Source organism: Phoca vitulina, unplaced genomic scaffold (assembly GCF_004348235.1).
Source record: "Phoca vitulina isolate PV1807 unplaced genomic scaffold, GSC_HSeal_1.0 scaffold88, whole genome shotgun sequence".
In the NCBI taxonomy this organism is placed as follows: Eukaryota; Metazoa; Chordata; class Mammalia; order Carnivora; family Phocidae; genus Phoca; species Phoca vitulina.
In genome coordinates, this window is record NW_022589791.1 from 3,790,514 (window position 1) to 3,808,017 (window position 17,504).

Sequence of the window (17,504 nt, forward strand, 5' to 3'; positions counted from 1 at the left end):
CATACAAAATGCTATAGCCACCTTGGGGGTTTCTTACAAAGCTAACACTTAGCATATGATCTAGCAATCATGCTCCTAGGTATTTTTACCCAACTGAATTGAAAAGTTTTGTCCACAGGAAAATTCGCACATGAATGTTTATAGCGGCTTTATGTGCAACTGCCAAAGACTGTAAGTAACCAAGATGGCCCTTGATAGATGAATGGATAAAGTGGTACACATATACAGTGGAATATCTGGTGATAAAAGAAATGAGCTATCAAGCCATGAAATGACTTAAATGCATGTTGCTAAGAAAATTAAGCCAGTTTGAAAAGGACAAATACTGTATGATTCCAACTATATGGTATTTTGGAAAAAGCAAAACTATACAGATGGTGAAAAGATCACTGGCTATTGTTCAGGGGAGAGGGATTAATAGGGTAAAAAGCACAAGGGATTTGTAAGGGAGGTGACTGTTCTACATATATAACTATACTGTAATGGTGGTTCTGTATCATGCATTTGTCAAAATCCATTAACTGTACAACACAGAGAGTGAACCATAATGTAAAAAACACTAAAGTTAATAAAGCTCAAGCAGTGCTTAATGATGATGTTAAGAGGAAAATTATATACAAATGACAAAAATATTGAGAATCCATAGATTCTTTTTTAAAAAGAACCTATTTGCAAGGCTGACTTGTTTTCAAAATGCTATAATGGTATAGGGAAAAAAACAGTCTAGGAGTCAAGGACCCTATATTATATCACTGGCTCTACCACTGAACATCAGCCCTTTCTACTCTTTTCTCTTTACCACTTTTTCACTTAAATTAAGACTTAGTTGAACATAAAATGGAAAGACTTTTCTAAAAAGAAGCTGCAAATCTACAAGGCAAATTTTGAACACCTCTCTAGTGTTTAGTGATATGAAGTAAATTTACTTTTCCATCCCAAAAGATTCCCACATAGCTCTATCATCTCACATGAGTTCACCCTCAACAGGATACAGAATGTTCAGACGGAACATTCTGAAGAGAGAAGAGAGTGAAGAGAGAGTAAGTCACCCAGTATTTAACATTTTTCTTTTGTCTCAACGGCATGAGCCAACATTAAGAAATGTATAATTGTCTCCTCAACACAAAGCAGCTTTGAGTAACAACTGACAGAAGGAATGTGTGCTCCACATTGAAAACTTTGTTAAACTGGGCTTCTTATTCTTAGTAGGCTGTAACTATAAACCCTAGTGTAAGTTTATTCTCTTTGTTACGTAATTAAGCTTTAATCAAGAAGAAAAAGTCCAAACAAATACCTACTGCAACATACAAATCTTTCATATTATGTACATGTGCTTGCAGTTAACAGTCTTAGTTTGCTTTTTTGGTCTAAGTTTTAAAATTTACCAGGTCACTAATCTTTTCTTCTTATCATATGCCTAGTGCCAACATAACCAATGTTAGTATCCTAAAAAAGATTAGAGAAGAAAAAAAGGTATAGTTGAAATAGGTACTGCAAAATTTTGATTACTAGTAACTAAAATTCACGGTATTATTCTCTCTACTGTTATATGTCTGAAATTTTTCATAATAAAACTTTAAAAAAATTAGTAGTGTTCATCTTTTATCTTTTCAAACATTTAAAAGCAACCTCAGGCCAATTCATTTAGGAGTTTACTCTCTGAGCTCATCTTCACTGCTGCCCCAGTTACATACTTTCATGTACAGTAATTTATTAATAATCTCTAAATGCAAAATCTTTACACAGTAGAGAAAAGAACCAAACATGGGATCCAAATAAATGATACTTACTGAAATTGCCTTTTGAGCACCTCTTACTCTTTTCCTCTTTCCTCACCTATTTAAAATGAAGTTAATACCATCTACTACACGTTGCTGTTGTGAATGAGATAACGGGTATGAAAAGAACTTTGTAAAAAGTAAGTAGTAAACAGAAGTAGTTGTCTACTGACAATTATACTTAGTATTTGATTATTATACTTACCTTTACATCATTATTTCCTACAGCAATTCCTATTTCTGCAAGGTCTTTTAGTAAAGATGCCATCATCTCAGCTGCTCGTTTTTTCTGGTGGTTGGTCATTTCCTTAAGTTTCTGAAGTTCAGCATCTATACTTGCTAAAGTTGCCTAAAAGAACCCAAAACAAAAGACACAGTTAAATCTATTAAATGAAAGATTACTTCAAATACTGACAGGTATTTCACTTCAGCCAGGACTCACAAAAGCATTATTTTCTACTTTGTTTTCTCAACTAGCTGATCTACTGAGTTCTGGGAGAATTCCCAGTTCAAACTTAGAAAATATTTTAGACCTAACAGACTCTGTAAAGTAGCCATATTATGCTCTATGAAGAGCTGGTAGTTTGTACCACCTCACTATTTTTTTTTTTTAAGATTTTATTTATTTATTTGACAGAGAGAGCAGGAAAGCACAGGCAGGGGGAGGGGCAGAAGCAGGCTCCCTGCTCGCCCAACATGGGGCTCCATCCCAGGACCCCCGGATCACAACCCCGAGCCAAAGGCAGCTGCCCAACAAACCAAGCCACCCAGATGTCCCCTCATTTCACTAATTTTTGAGACTGGGTTATGTTTTCTGCCTAGAAGTGAGTAACTTTCAAAATAATTAGGTTGAATTTTCTTTTACTACCACAGTATGGCTTATCTTTGGAAACAGAGTCTGGGCAAAATAATGTTAGAATAGAATTGAATTTCTAGATGGTTTGTGTGTTTCCTTTATCTACTTTCTATATACATAGTCATTGGAAATAGTCCACCTGATAATTACTGCTACTTTGATACTATAAGCAATTATCTAGGAGACAGTGATGAAGTAGCATTACTGAGTTTAATTAAGTTTAAAATAATAGCTGGTTTACCAGCAACAAAGTCACCACAATTTTGAAAAGCCCAACCCAATCTGGCCACATTAAAACTAATCATTATACCACAGGTCAGATACTGACTAAAAGTCTGTAAATTGCATTAAAAATTGCAGTTGCTTTTAGTAAAGATGCCATCATTTCAGTTTGTTGTTTCTTCTGGTCATTTCCCTATGTTTCTGAGTATCAGTAGTGTCTTCACCCAGTTTAATCTGAAATACCAGGTGTTACCTTTCAAGTCTCATAAGGTATCATGCTTTAATGTCTAAATCACTATCAGGTATTTTCTCTAACAACTGAATAGCAATATTGTACACATTTATAAAAAGATGCAGAACACTATAAGGTTTCTAACTTCTATTAGCAATGTAGTGCTGACAGATTCAGTTTCATAACTGGGACACAGACACAACTGTCGTAATGACTGAAACTGGTGACTGAAGACCAACTGACAGCTTACGGAGTTGTAAGACACTCCTATTGTTCTTCCAAACAGTAATTAGGTTTGCTAATAATGCAACTCATAAGAGTTATAAAAGCACCTTGATCTCCATGCTATTAAACTGTAACTTTGGAGATTAATAGGGGAAAATGAATTTCTCATCAGGGGCATGAAAAAAAAGAAAGAAAGAAAGAAACCTTTAAAAATAGTATTGACTGCTTTCCTTTAGGTAGGTGAACATGGACAGGCAAATAAGTAGTGAACACTGACCCTGAGTCCAACTCCAGATGCGGTTTCTGGACAAGAAGTTGGTACTGACAGTAATAAAATGTTAATAAGAGAGCTCATCCATGGGCGCCTGGGTGGCTCAGTCATTAAGCATCTGCCTTCAGCTCAGATCATGATCCCAGGGTCCTGGGATCGAGCCCCACATCGGGCTCCCTGCTCGGTGGGAAGCCTGCTTTTCCCTCTCCAACTCCCCCTGCTTATGTCCCCTCTCTCGCTGTGTCTCTCTGTCAAATAATAAATAAAATCTTTAAAAAAAGAGAGCGCTCATCCGTGATGCTGCTGCAAGTACAGCAGTTGCAATCACAGATATGTATTACCTTTGGCATCACTCTAGGAGGGTGGCAAATCCTGTTTATAGCAATAACAAATAAAGATCCTTATCTATTGCGGAATCACAAGGAAGAGCCTTCTACATTGTGTTAGGTAGGCTCTAATCCAGGGGCTGGGAATGTAAAAGTAAACAAAACCCAAGTTATATGAGGTTGTATAGCCTTCTCTTATTTTTATGTGTACATTTCTTATTTACAGTTTGAACAATCATCTAATAACATTATTGCGCAACTAGAAGTTAAACTTATTTTCCCTTTAACATTAGAGTATTAGGAATAGCAAAAAGTCTTCAAATGGCATTTTAATTACCTTTTAACAGACCTTCAGGAACTAAAAGATAACCCTCTTCCTTCACCTGTAAGGTTTTATATAAAGGACAAAGTGAAGTTGAGGCTTAGAATTACTTATGAATGGGGGCGTCTGGGTGGCTCAGTCGTTAAGCATCTGCCTTCAGCTCAGGTCATGATCCCAGGGTCCTGGGATCAACCCCCCACACATCGGGCTCCCTGCTCAGCGGGAAGCCTGCTACTTCCTCTCCCATTCCCCCTGCTTGTGTTCCTGCTCTTACTATCTCTCTCTGTCAAATAAATAAAATCTTAAAAAAAAAAGAATTCCTTATGAATGGATACTCTCAGTATTGAGCTTACCAGAAAGAAGTTACTTAATTTCAATTAAGAAAACTTGTACTAAAATATTAAGAAAACAGAATTATATCCTACCGATTTCTGATTTAGTTCATCACTAAGCAATTCATATTCCTTAGTTTTATCTTCAACTTCCTGAGACTTCTGATCATAATTGACAGCAAGTTCCTCTAAGGCTTGCAAAACTTCTTTTACTTCTTCCTTAGAGGCATCATTTTCTGCTTGCAGGCGATTCAGTTCAGCTTGCATATTATCTTGATCCCTTCTGGTAGATGCCAAAAGCTACATGAAAGAGTGAAAGTATACAGGTTTTACAAGATATACAGGTTTAAAAAATCTATTTGCTAAACTCAAAGGGAATAAAATGTGGATGCTATTAACTGTGTGAACATTTATTCATTCAACAGGTTTATTGACTACTATATGCGGGCACTGTGCTAGACACTGTGGGAAACAGCAAGAAAATAAAAAAGACTTTGAGGAATCTAGAAGAAACAAAGGTACATAAATAGATACAAGATGGAATGTTAATTAAGAGCCATAAAGGAGGGACAGGACATGACAGAGTGCTTGGTAGTATTTAAAACAAGAGGGTATTTCTGTAGGTTATTCACGAAGAAGGTGGCTAGAATTGGCCAATTTTAGTCATGTGCAAATTAATGTAATAGAAAGAAAAGGCATACTAGCTTCATGAATAATGGGCATAGAAAAAGAAGTTAGTAGATGTTTAGAAGACATGCTTAAAGGTTTAGATTTTCTTTGGTCAAAAAGAAAAGGGGTGGCACCTGACTTATGCCTCAGGAAAACTTAGTATCAACATATAAAATTTGAACTGTAGAGAAGCCAAGAGACTAGTCAGGAGAATACTGCAATCATTTAGGGTCAGTGGCTTTTATGTAGGGAAGGGCATCTGGAAATTTGCAGGAGTATTTCTAATGGAGCAGAATGCAAATGGCACTTAGAAGTAGGGGCCACGCATGCTAAATGTCCTATAACACACAGCACAGAATATTATAATGAAGAATTGTGTAAATGTTACTAGTGACCCTTTCGAGGAAACATGCTATAATTGAAATACAAAGATGATGTGACCAGGACTAAGGTGATTGATGGTGGCTATCTCTTCTTTATTGAAGCTGTATAATCTTTTGCCCCCATCTCCAAAACAAACCTTAAATGAAGTACCATTTTTTAATTATCCCCCTTCTCTGCCAGATAAGATAAACTGAGGGTCCAAACTAGGTGACAATCTACTAGAGAAGAAAAACCTGAAAGAACTAAGATGAAAGTAAAGATGGCAAAAATGAACAGGTTTGATGAAATAGAGATGGTGAGAGGAGTAAAAAATGTTTCATTCACTGACATTCTCATTCCCACAGTGAGTCATACCTTAAATTATGCAATTATTAAAGACAGATCCAAGCAATTCAGAGATCAGTTATTTTCTTTCTTAAATCATCCCTTTAAACCTGTATCTGTGTGTTTAAGTGAATGAGTGACAATAAAACATTGTGTTTTTAATATTTCTTCCTTCACTTACATGTGGAAATACTCTTCATTAAGGGAGGGACAGTCTAAAGTTATCCCAGCCCAGTGTAATAAGTCTTTCTCAAGAATTAGTAAGACATGTTTTGGGAAGAATAAGGAGATAAAACAGCACTCTACTTCAAGCAAGGAAAGTAGAAGACAGAGTTTAAAAAGTCCAGTAGAAGTATATTAAAGAATAAATACTGAAAAAAGCTTCCTCTCCCCTCCAGTTAGATAGAACTCAAACTGAAAAAAGAAAGACCTTAAGAGGAAGTCAATCTTTGCTTCAATCCATATGATGTATCATATCCACAGTGAAGCACAAGCATATTAAAAAAATTTGTACATGTACTCCAGTATATTCTGAGCTCTGTAGGTTCATCTTTTATGTTTAAATAATAGTGACAAACTATAAAGCTTTTCTGAAAGCAGTATGTAAGGTATTCAACTTACCTCTTCTTGATCCAACATTTGTGTCTTCAGTTTCTCTACCAATTGGCTCTGTTGATTAATTTCCTCATCCTAGAATTTTAAAATAATTAGTTAACAAAGTAGCTCACAACCTGATTCTGTTTGCTAACACAAATTCTAAGATTACTATTCCCCCCGATCAAAATATTTCAAAACTGTTTCTCTAAATTCAACATAGCTTATTTCAGTTTCCTAGAAAAATGCTGAAAGAGATGGTATTTCTTTCAATTAATAACAGTAACATCACACAATTAAAAAGTCCATGTTTATAAAAGCTACTAATAGTTTAAATGCAAAAAATAATAAACATTTAACTCTATTATTGAAAGTAATGGCCATGTAGCTACTCCAAACCTGCCGTATCTGCTTAAAATACATATAAAACATCACCTAAAACCAAAACCAGAACTATTTACTTCTAGTCTCTTTACTGTTCTTGTTTTCCCCTTCCTCTCTATCCGGTTCATAATTTATTTTTCACACTACTGACTGACACGATCAAAGCAGGAAAATACTATTTCCACTTTATTTTATTCCCTCTCTAATCTCTTGCATCACCTTTATTATCAAGTCCTTAGATCCCTGATTCTAAGAAATCATTTCATTAAGGCTCTCCAATGACCCAATGCCCAATTTCCTTTCAAAAATTCTTTTAAAAAAGAAAAATACAGCGCCTGGGTGGCTCAGTTGGTTAAGCAACTGCCTTCGGCTCAGGTTGTGATTCTGGAGTCCCGGGATCAAGTCCCATATCGGGCTCCCTGCTCAGCGGGGAGGCTGCTTCTCCCTCTGACTCTCCCCTATCTCATGGTCTCTCTCTCTCCCATTCTCTGATAAATAAATAAAATCTTAAAAAAAAAAAAAATCTGTCTCATAGTTTCTGCACAGAAACAGAAATTGTGATTTTATATTTTTTATTAATATAGATGATCCTTGAACAATGTGAGGGTTAGGGACGCTGACCACCGCCCCCCAACAGAGTTAAAGATCCACATATAACTTCTGACTTCCCAAAAACTTAACTGTTGCTAGCCTGCTGTTGAATGGAAGGCTTACCAATAAACAGACAATTAATACATATTTTTTGTTAATGTATTGTATACGGTATTTTTATAATACAGTAAGCTAGAGGAAAAAAATGTTATTAAAATCATAAGGAAAATATATTTATATTATTGTACTGTATTTGTTTTAAAAATCCACATCTAAGTGGACCCATGCAGTTTAAACCAGTGTTATTTGAGGGTCAACTTTACAATGATTTTCAAAAGGTTAACAGAAACCAAGGAAGATGTATATAGGTCCCCTGGGCCTGTAACATTAAAATTAAAAATAAAAATATCTATGTCATAAATTCTAAAACAAAATGGAACATGAACAATACCTACCTTGTCATCAAGTTGTTTGTACAATTTAGCAATTTCTTCTTCACACTTTCTTCTTTCAGCATCAGTAAAGTTTCCAGTAACTCCAATCGTAGCTGCTGGTTTATCATTGGTAATAGTAATATCCTTATCTACTGCGAAAGCTTCCAAGTTGGCTTTCTCTTTGTCAAACTGTTCATCAACAGGCACTGTCTCTCCTAAAATAAGACAACAGCATAGTTAATAAACATCCACCTGTCTAAAATGAATTACAATTTTATTCAATTTCAGTTGTTCTCACCCATTTTCTTATCTGCTCAGTCTGAGATTTGAGAAGCTGCAATTACTTTTGACTCACCCCCATCTTCTAAATCCAGTCACCAAATCTTGTAAATTTTATTGCTTCCACCCTACTGTAGGAACCTTGCCATCTGTGACTTCTATAGCTTCTAGATGGCCTCTGTGCCTCTATTTATTATTTCAGGTAAAATCAGAATTTAAAAGATTTTATTCATTTTTAATTGATGATCCCTAATGCTTAAAAAGTAAAAATGGACATGGTTTGTTATTTTTATGTTCATATCAGTCTCAAATTTATAAAATAGTTTTACTTTCGTATTCAACAAACTCAAAATGACATATTCATAAAGTATTACCATTACGCCATCGGTTGAGTTCATTTTCAAGCCACTGAATGGTATTCCGCAGGGTCTTATTTTTTTCCTTTTCTCTTTCATATTTCTTTTTCCACTGTTCTGCAGTTAATTCTACATTTACACAAACTGTGTTCTTAATTGTTTTGGCCCTAAGAGAAGTAATTGCAGGGGAAAAAAAATGTAACTAGAATTATTTTCAACTGATATATATAGAAGTTACATATATATATATAATTTTTGGTTAAGCAATTTGACTATTCTTGTTCAATTATCTTTATGACTAAATATAAAGAGCCATAATTACTATAGTGCTAAATACATTTGCATCAGTCCCCAAATTTGTGAATAGCTTAAAAAAAAAAAAAACAACAACCTGATGAGGATAAAAAACAAGGGCCCATATTTTCCCAATTCATTTGCAAGGATAAATTAATAAAAAAAAATTACTGTTGAAGGTCAAAGATAAAATCATCACTACCGATTTTCCTAGGTTAAGCAATTCATATTTGGTTATCTCATTATTTGAACCTGTCATATAGGTCAACAGGCTAATATAGAATTATATTTGTCAAGTTTTTCTTTATTATCTGATTTAAATGCTTATTTTCTTTAATGCTAAATTGAAGCTTCTCATATAAATCTGACTGAAGTTAATATTTGACTTTGATATGTACTAAAACTTAATTCAAATTCAAGCAGCTTTAAAAACGGACCTTGCTTGTATTATCTCTCAATTAAAACGTTGTGTCTAGCATATTAACAATATGCACTGATTTGAATAATATCTACCTATATTTTCCTAGACCTAATAAACAAAAGATCTATCTGTCATTTAGACTTTGTATTTTCTTAACAACAAACCTTTGACCAAACAGGAGTGTAGATTTTGTTTCAGATTCATTGTACGATGATGGAGAGCAGCAAATTACAATAGTGGTTCTACAGTTGCCACCTAATGAGTCTTGAAGGATTCTTGTCATTTTACTATCTCGATATGGAACATATGTCTACGAACAAAAAAAAATAGAAGACCAATGGGTTTCTACGGAATAAAATTTGTTATAGAAATATGTTATACTTTACGTAAGTTACAAAGGGATTTTGGTTATTCTAACTGATTAATATTAAGATGGGAACTAAAATCTACATACTGATACTATTATAAGACAACTAATTTACACATACTGAGTCAAACACACCAAATCTTTCAAACATCCATGCATATACATACATTGATATTTAAGTAACTCCCTGTAAGGTAACAATAGGGAAAGAGAAGACATGTATACTTACACTTCCCTCAGCCAAAGCAGAAATGACATTGCCAAGAGCAGAAAGTGACTTGTTGATGTTCTTAGCTTCATCCAGCACAGCACCTTCAGCTCCAGTTTTACTAACCTATACATAAGATTTCAAAAGAATGAAACAAAATCGTAAGTTTCTTTGAATTTTCTAAAAAGTTCAGAGGTCATCCATAGCCAGCAAACAACAAAATGAAAAGCTTCACAATTTTATTTGCCAATTATTTATTCTAAGCTATCACTATTTCTTGAGTATTCATTAGTCTTCTGAGAACTTGGTCAAGTAACTAGGTGCATGACAAGAATGTGATTAAGGAGATACCAAATTTTATTTTTAGTTTGTGCTCTTGAAAATAACAAATTTACATGCACATTTGCAATTTACTATTTGCTAACCTCCTTTGCTTCATTAAAAAAGAGGAATCTTTTAAAATTTGCTAAAGCGTGATGCTGATACTGTAACTATTACAAACTGAATTTAAATATATAAGCAAACTTCTTTTAAAAAGATGTGAAATACATATATTAAAAGACAGGATAAAATAATACGTTAACAGTGCTGGCTGAAGAAACAGCCTCTCAGAATTCACAAAAATCAAAGACAGGCTTTGAAGGATGTGTTTAAGACTTAAGTAAAAGGGAATAGGTATGTCATTTTAATTAGAGGAAAAATTAGCAAAACAGCAAAAATGGTTACAGAGATTAGTATTAAAATATTTGAACTTATTTTAATTTTCACATAAACTAGAATCAGATTAGTATACAGTACAGTCTGTAATTATTAAATAATCACCCAAAGGAAAGAAATAGGTAAAACCAAACCAGAAAAGACTAATGGATAGTTACCAGTTTTCACAGGGAGCCCACTGCCAGTATGGTAAAACAGATACCAAAAATAAGGAAAAGGATACCTAATAAAATTTATGACAATATATGCCGAACAAAATTCTCAATAAAATTATATACCTTAAGACAAAGGTAACACCTATTGGTTGAACTGGACTATGGCGCAAATGACAGTAATTTGGAACTGGTTTTTCGGTTTAAGTAGTCATAAGCATTGGCATCAATGCTTTTAACTCTCAAAAATATTACCAAATCCAATTTTATAGTTTCTAACATGTTAATAATGAACAATGCCAAAGTCCAAATTCAAGCTAAAGTTTATAAAAATGCTTAAATATCTACCAGAATATAAAGATTTTACCTTTTCACTACCAGCTAAATCAACCAGATAAAGTTTTCCACTCAGCTTTTGTTCCGTTTGCGTGTTCTCTTGTTTTACATTAATAAGAAATATACTGTGACTCCTAGAGCTATGTTCATTCATATCTGCAATGAAATTACACAAACAACTATAAACAAACATGGCTTTCCCTTACTAATAATTTCTAAAGCATTACTTTACATAAAAATCTAATACAATTAATCATGTTGATAAAGATAGTTTAAGGCAGCTTTGTACCTTAACTAGTGTTAATAAACATCCTACTTACTTGTAACTGCTACATGTCTGTTGGACTTTCCTTCGTCAATGGTATCCATAACTTCATCTGGACTACATACAAAACGCTCTGTGCACCCCTATAACATAATTTTTTAAAGTATGTCAATAGTCTTAAAATTTTTTATTACAGGGCTTTTCTAAAAACAAGCATTATTTTATAAGTACCTTTACATAGGGAACTCGATTTTTATCTTCATGAACTGAAAGATTGGTCTTTGAAACTGAAAAAGAAAAATGAATAGCACCAGCAACATTCTCAACTCTAAAACCAGTTATGAAAATAACCAATTCAATTGACTGTTTCCTTTCCCAAGTGACCTAATAACAATACATTTTAAAAATATGATACATCACTATTAAAGAAAGACTGCAGAAACAGTAGCAGATTTAAATAGAAATTAATGCAGCAATATAGAATTTTAGGTCCAATGCAACCTCTACCACCCACATTTTGAAAATAACAGTAAGACAGAGTGGTTTAATAGTTTGCCCAAGGGCAATGAATCTAATTGACAGCTAACAGAAGAGTAGGACTCAGGACCTTTAACTATAATCCAACTCTCTAATTACTACCTAAGAAATACAAGCACCCCTAAATATGTGCTTTAAATAAGTTATTCAATGTGTCAAAGGCATTCAACTAACTTTCAAAGAACTTTAAAATATACCTGTTTCTTATAATTTAAGTCAGTTTCATATAGGTCACTTAGAAATAGTCTCATATCTATCTACTATTAAAAAAGGTAACATGCTATTTTAAAATGATAAAAGAGCAAGAATTTAACTTACCATCTAACAGGTCCCTTATCTTATCCAAATAAATTTCAAAATACGAAACCTGAAGGGCAAAGAAATAAAGGAAAAAAAGATCAACTAAAATTTTAAAATAATTTATTCACATTCATTAAATTTGTTGGGGTCTAGGGCGCCTGGGTGGCTCAGTCGTTAAGCGTCTGCCTTCGGCTCAGGTCATGATCCCAGGGTCCTGGGATCGAGCCCCATATCGGGCTCCCTGCTCGGCGGAGAGCCTGCTTCTCCCTCTCCCACTCCCCCTGCTTGTGTTCCCTCTCTCACTCGCTGTCTCTCTCTCTCTGTCAAATAAATAAATAAAATCTTTAAAAAAAAAAAAAAAAAATTTGTTGGGGTCTGAGGGAGCACGATCTAGACTAGGGGGCAGAGTTATCAACAACTCAGCCATAGCTCATGTTCTAACAGGAAGATTGGAACTCTCTAAACTCATATAACAGCAATTTCCATTATATATCTTCATCTAAAATGAATTAGACTCATGAGAACAGTAAGAACCTTTGAGTTCAGGGCACCTGGGTGGTTCAGTCAGTTAAGCGTCTGCCTCATTCCAGGGTCTCAGCGGGGAGTCTGCTTCTCTCTCTGCAACCCACCCCCCCAACGGCTGTAGTCGCTTACTCTCCCTCTCAAATAAAACCTTTACCAAAAAAAAAAAAAAGTCTGAGTTCAGTAATAAAACAAACTCCTTCATTTTATAGAGAAGAAGGCTAAGACAAGAGATTTTGTGACCTTGTTTAAGGTCATCTAATGGCAGATAAGAACCCCATTTTACTAACTCTAATGATCTTTCTACTGTAACTGTCCATAAAATAACTTTTAAAAAGGGAAAAACATTTATTATTTCTTGGAATAAAATTATTCTAGGTGTAAAACAAAACACAATCTTTCCCCAAGGCTTTTACCTTAATATGAAATTCCAAATTCTCATCCATGGAGTAAATGTAATTAAAAATATCTTGCACTATTCTTGGAATAATCCCCATGCCTTCTGGATCATGAAGTTTACCCTAAACAGAAAACAAAATGAGACTTTAAGAAGTATGAATTAAAAGTAAAAACTTTCAATCTATAATTTACAGTCAGCAGAGGACAGTAATTTTAATTGTTGCCATTTTTTGGTGAAAACAGCTTTACAAGTATCTAAAAAAATCCAATTCAACTATAACATATTGGTAAGTTACACATAAATACTGCATGTCAACAACAAAGGTTACCAACTGATCTTAGCCTTTTATTTAATCATTAGATTTAGATTACCCATGCTTGTGCATTGAACTTATTTTCGAAAAAGGTTTGTTTCTTCCTGTAAGTATTGTTCCTTCAAGTCAGATCCACACAAATACTAGAAATGTCTTTGTTCTAACTTTACGGAATAAGTAATATGAATTACACTAAAATAAGCAGTCATTTATACAGAATGCTCAGATAAATGATAAAAGCAGATGCTTTGTAGCAGCAGCATAAGATAACAGGCTGTTTTCTAGATATAAAGTTTGGGCAGGACCACATCTTATTAATAGCAGCACCGATAACTGTGGAGACATTCTTACTAAAGAAGAGTAGCTGATATTTGGAGAGAATTGCTCTGAATACAAATGAAAACATGAAACATTCAAAATTTCAAATTTCCCATTATTATAAAGTAACAAAATTCCTCTTAATTCTAAAATGCTCATATTTCGTGGTTATGCTGATAAAACAAAGTTAAGATATGATTTCAAGTATATAATTTCATTATTCAAACTCCAGAACTGATTAGATTCCAACAGTGACGTTACCTGTGTATTATCTGTACGAGAATGCAATAAAGAGTAAATAAAGATGTTTAAGCATGGTAAAACCATTTCGCAAATAATGAATGAATGAATGCACTGTCTATTCTGAAAACTACATGCAAGTACAGATTATGAAATGTTACCTCCATTGTGTGTGTCTTCCCAGAGGATGTTTGTCCATATGCAAATATTGTCCCATTGTATCCCTCAAGTACATCTATGAGAAAATAAAAAATTTTATACCTCAGGGGATTTATTTTTCCCTTAAAAAAAGATTCATAAGAAATTACTTAAGAATATCAGAAAACACTCTGAAAAAATTCACGTAGATAGTAACACTGTTCCTCATCCATGCATAATCAAATCTGCACAAAAATATCTATGGGAAGAATGGCGAGGCAGATTCAGATGTTCTTTACACTAATATGAAAGATACCATCAAAATTGAAGTTCAGTTCATGAAAGACTGAAGAAAAATAAGAATATATTAATAGTAATTTTCTTAGTGATGATCCACCTGAGCAATTACTTTCTCTCCAGCCCAGATTACTTTGTGTGGTCAATAAAACACAAATTTTAAATTCCACTGTTTATGATCATCTCTTATGTAAATGTACATCTCAAATGTCTTTACACCTGTATTCCAAAGCTTTATGTGACCTAAAAGAAAAAAATGTCCTGCAAATTTACATTCAGATATGAATTCACTTTTACAAATAGGATTACTGATTAGTGGTTAACTGGTAGTTAAAACTCACAAACCCATACAACAGTCCTCCTTATATAAGCATAACAAGCCCACTGAAATAAATTTTCAAAATACCTGTGAAATTAAAAATAAACCTTTTCTAGCCCCGTATGTACTCCAAGATCTACCTTTAACAGATATCTAAGTATCTTCCTTTACTAGGCTGAAGGGAAAAAAGAAAATGCGAGTAACAAGGTGACCTTTTGATTTTTTAATTTTCAGGGATTTGGTTTGTTCTGTTTTGTTCTTGGTGACAAAAAGGTGTTATGAAATTACATTGTATTCTAGAAGAAGCCAAAGTAAAAAGTGAAGCCTCTAAATCCTTGTTTTAAAATTGACTAATTTTTTAAAATTGATTTTTTAAAAAATTGGTTATTTAAAAAAGAAAAAGAACAATCCCAACACTGGGCACAACTAACTAGATACTAACAAATTTCCTACAGACACATTTATTAAGGAGAAAAAGAAGGTATTTACTTCCCTGGGAAAATTTTAAGAGATCTCAAATCACATTTAAAATAGATGGCATTGGGGGCACCTGGGTAGCTCAATAGGTTAAGCATCTGACTCTTGATTTCGGCTCAGGTCATGATCTCAGGGTTGTGAGATCGAGCCCTGCATCGGCTTAAGACTCTCTCTCTGGGCGCCTGGGTGGCTCAGTCGGTGAGCGTCTGCCTTCAGCTTGGGTCATGATCCCGGGGTCCTGGGATCGAGCTCCGCATCGGGCTCCCTGCTCAGCAGGAAGCCTGCTTCTCCCTCTCCCACTCCCCCTGCTTGTGTTCCCTCTCTCACTGTGTCTCTCTCTGTCAAATAAATAAAATCTTTAAAAAAAAAAAAAAAAAAAAGATTCTCTCTCCCTCTGTACCACCCCCCCACACCGCCACCTTAAAAAAAAATAGATGGCACTGCAGTATTTCTAACAAGAAATTATCTGGAGAACAAAGTACTAGACCCTTTCCAATTCACTCCCATTCCATATAATTGTTCTCAGTATATCTATGCCATACCTTCTGCTTAAGATCCTTTAACTGATCAAATAAAACCTAAGGATAAAATCCAAACTTTTGTTATATCTATAAATACTGGTAGGTGAATTAACAACTGACTCTCAAGATCACATTAGTAGCATATGTCTATAGAATATTACAGTATACTTGTGGTTATGTGAAACTATATTATATGAGGGCACCCAGGATAACAAATGCATACATTTGTTTTGGGGACTTCAAGCATAACTTCAGAGATTATGAAATATTCAACATTCAAATATTTACTGAGCACCTGCTATGATCTACACTCTGCTCTCAGTGCAAGGGTATTAACAATGATGGATTAGGTGATTTCTAGACATGCCGCATTATCACTAAAGTAGTTTGATAAACACTTTTATCAATTAGGAAAATAATTCTTGCCTACCTTCAAATCCATCCCTGACTTTGCTTTCTATAGTGACTTATCCCCAACAAAACTAAACATACAAAGGGAATACATTTTACAGTTAGATTCCTATAACCACCACCAAGATTCTATCATTAACATTTTATAATTTTACTGTTTAATCATGTTATTTATCCATCCATCTCATATTTTGATGCATTTCAAAGTAAACTGCAGACTTCAGTACACTTTCACCTAAATACTTAACCATGCAGGTATCATTAACTAGGATTCATTTTCTAGTTTTATTCCTGAGATAAAATGTATATATAATGAGATGTACCTATCTTAAGCATGGATCTTTAAAAAAAGAAAAATAATATTCATCTATTTGAAAATCCTACAGGGCATACATCTGTAATCAGGTAAAATTAGGCACTTTTTGACCTGGCTCTTGTTTGCCACCTCTCACCATCCTTCCTCTCACACCGCTGTTTTGTGTTGGTCAAAATGATCAAATCTGACAATTTCACATGGTTCAACTTCAGTCACACCATAATGTATGTTGTTCCCCACATTGTGATACTCTTCTCATGTGGGTATGCCTTGGTACATGTGTCATTTCTGCCTGGAAGGCACCCCTCCTTCTCCTTCCTACTCTTTGTGCATCCTTTAAGACTAGCTTGGGCTTTACTTTTTTTCTCCAACCCAACTATACAAACCACCCCCAAATAAACTTGGAGGAGTCTCATCCTACGTGTTCTTATAGCATCTACGTTTATTTTTTATTTTTTTTAAAGATTTTTATTTATTTGACAAAGCGAGACACTGCGAGAGAGGGAACACAAGCAGGGGAAGTGAGAGAGGGAGAAGCAGGCTTCCCACAGAGCAGGGAGCCCGATGCAGGGCTCGATCCCAGGACCTGAGCCTAGGGCAGACGCTTAACAACTGAGCCACCCTGGTGCCCCAGCATCTACATTTAAACATTATCCTTATCACTGCATATTGCAACTGTCAATTTACTTATCTGCCTTCTTCACCAGCTTACACTCCTTGAGGCTGGGACTGTGCTTAACTCTTAGCACAATGCCTGGCACTTAGTAGGAACTCAGATGCTTGCTGAATGATTATTACCATTACTAACACAGAGCATCTTTCTAAAGCCTCCCTCCCTCTTTAAAATATACTTCTGCTATTCTTGTGAGAAACAGAGATGGACAACTATGGACACATACTACTTCTCTCATACTTTGTAAAAAAGAAAAATATATTTAGTAAGCAAGACAACAGCATAACACCTTCTAAAAGTCACTTATCTCTCTGACCTTCAACTTCCTCATCAGGAAAGGGAAAGGCTTAGGGGAAGGCTACGAAAATTAGAAGTCCTCATGT

At 34.5% G+C, this 17,504-nt stretch overlaps 1 protein-coding gene across 1 annotated transcript in view; it reads right to left on the reverse strand.

Annotated features, from left to right (window-relative positions):
* KIF5B (kinesin family member 5B) overlaps positions 1-17,504 on the reverse strand; it is a 47,532-nt gene that overhangs the window by 15,331 nt on the left and 14,697 nt on the right. The window contains exons 3-15 of the mRNA XM_032395854.1: positions 14,131-14,204; positions 13,115-13,219; positions 12,195-12,243; positions 11,571-11,626; positions 11,395-11,482; positions 11,106-11,230; positions 9,891-9,995; positions 9,459-9,604; positions 8,598-8,746; positions 7,966-8,159; positions 6,563-6,631; positions 4,658-4,864; positions 1,984-2,127 (exon numbers count right to left, since the gene is read on the reverse strand). Of these exons, the coding sequence (XP_032251745.1) occupies positions 1,984-2,127; positions 4,658-4,864; positions 6,563-6,631; positions 7,966-8,159; positions 8,598-8,746; positions 9,459-9,604; positions 9,891-9,995; positions 11,106-11,230; positions 11,395-11,482; positions 11,571-11,626; positions 12,195-12,243; positions 13,115-13,219; positions 14,131-14,204 (1,511 nt within the window). The remainder of the gene's footprint in view (positions 1-1,983; positions 2,128-4,657; positions 4,865-6,562; positions 6,632-7,965; positions 8,160-8,597; positions 8,747-9,458; positions 9,605-9,890; positions 9,996-11,105; positions 11,231-11,394; positions 11,483-11,570; positions 11,627-12,194; positions 12,244-13,114; positions 13,220-14,130; positions 14,205-17,504) is intronic.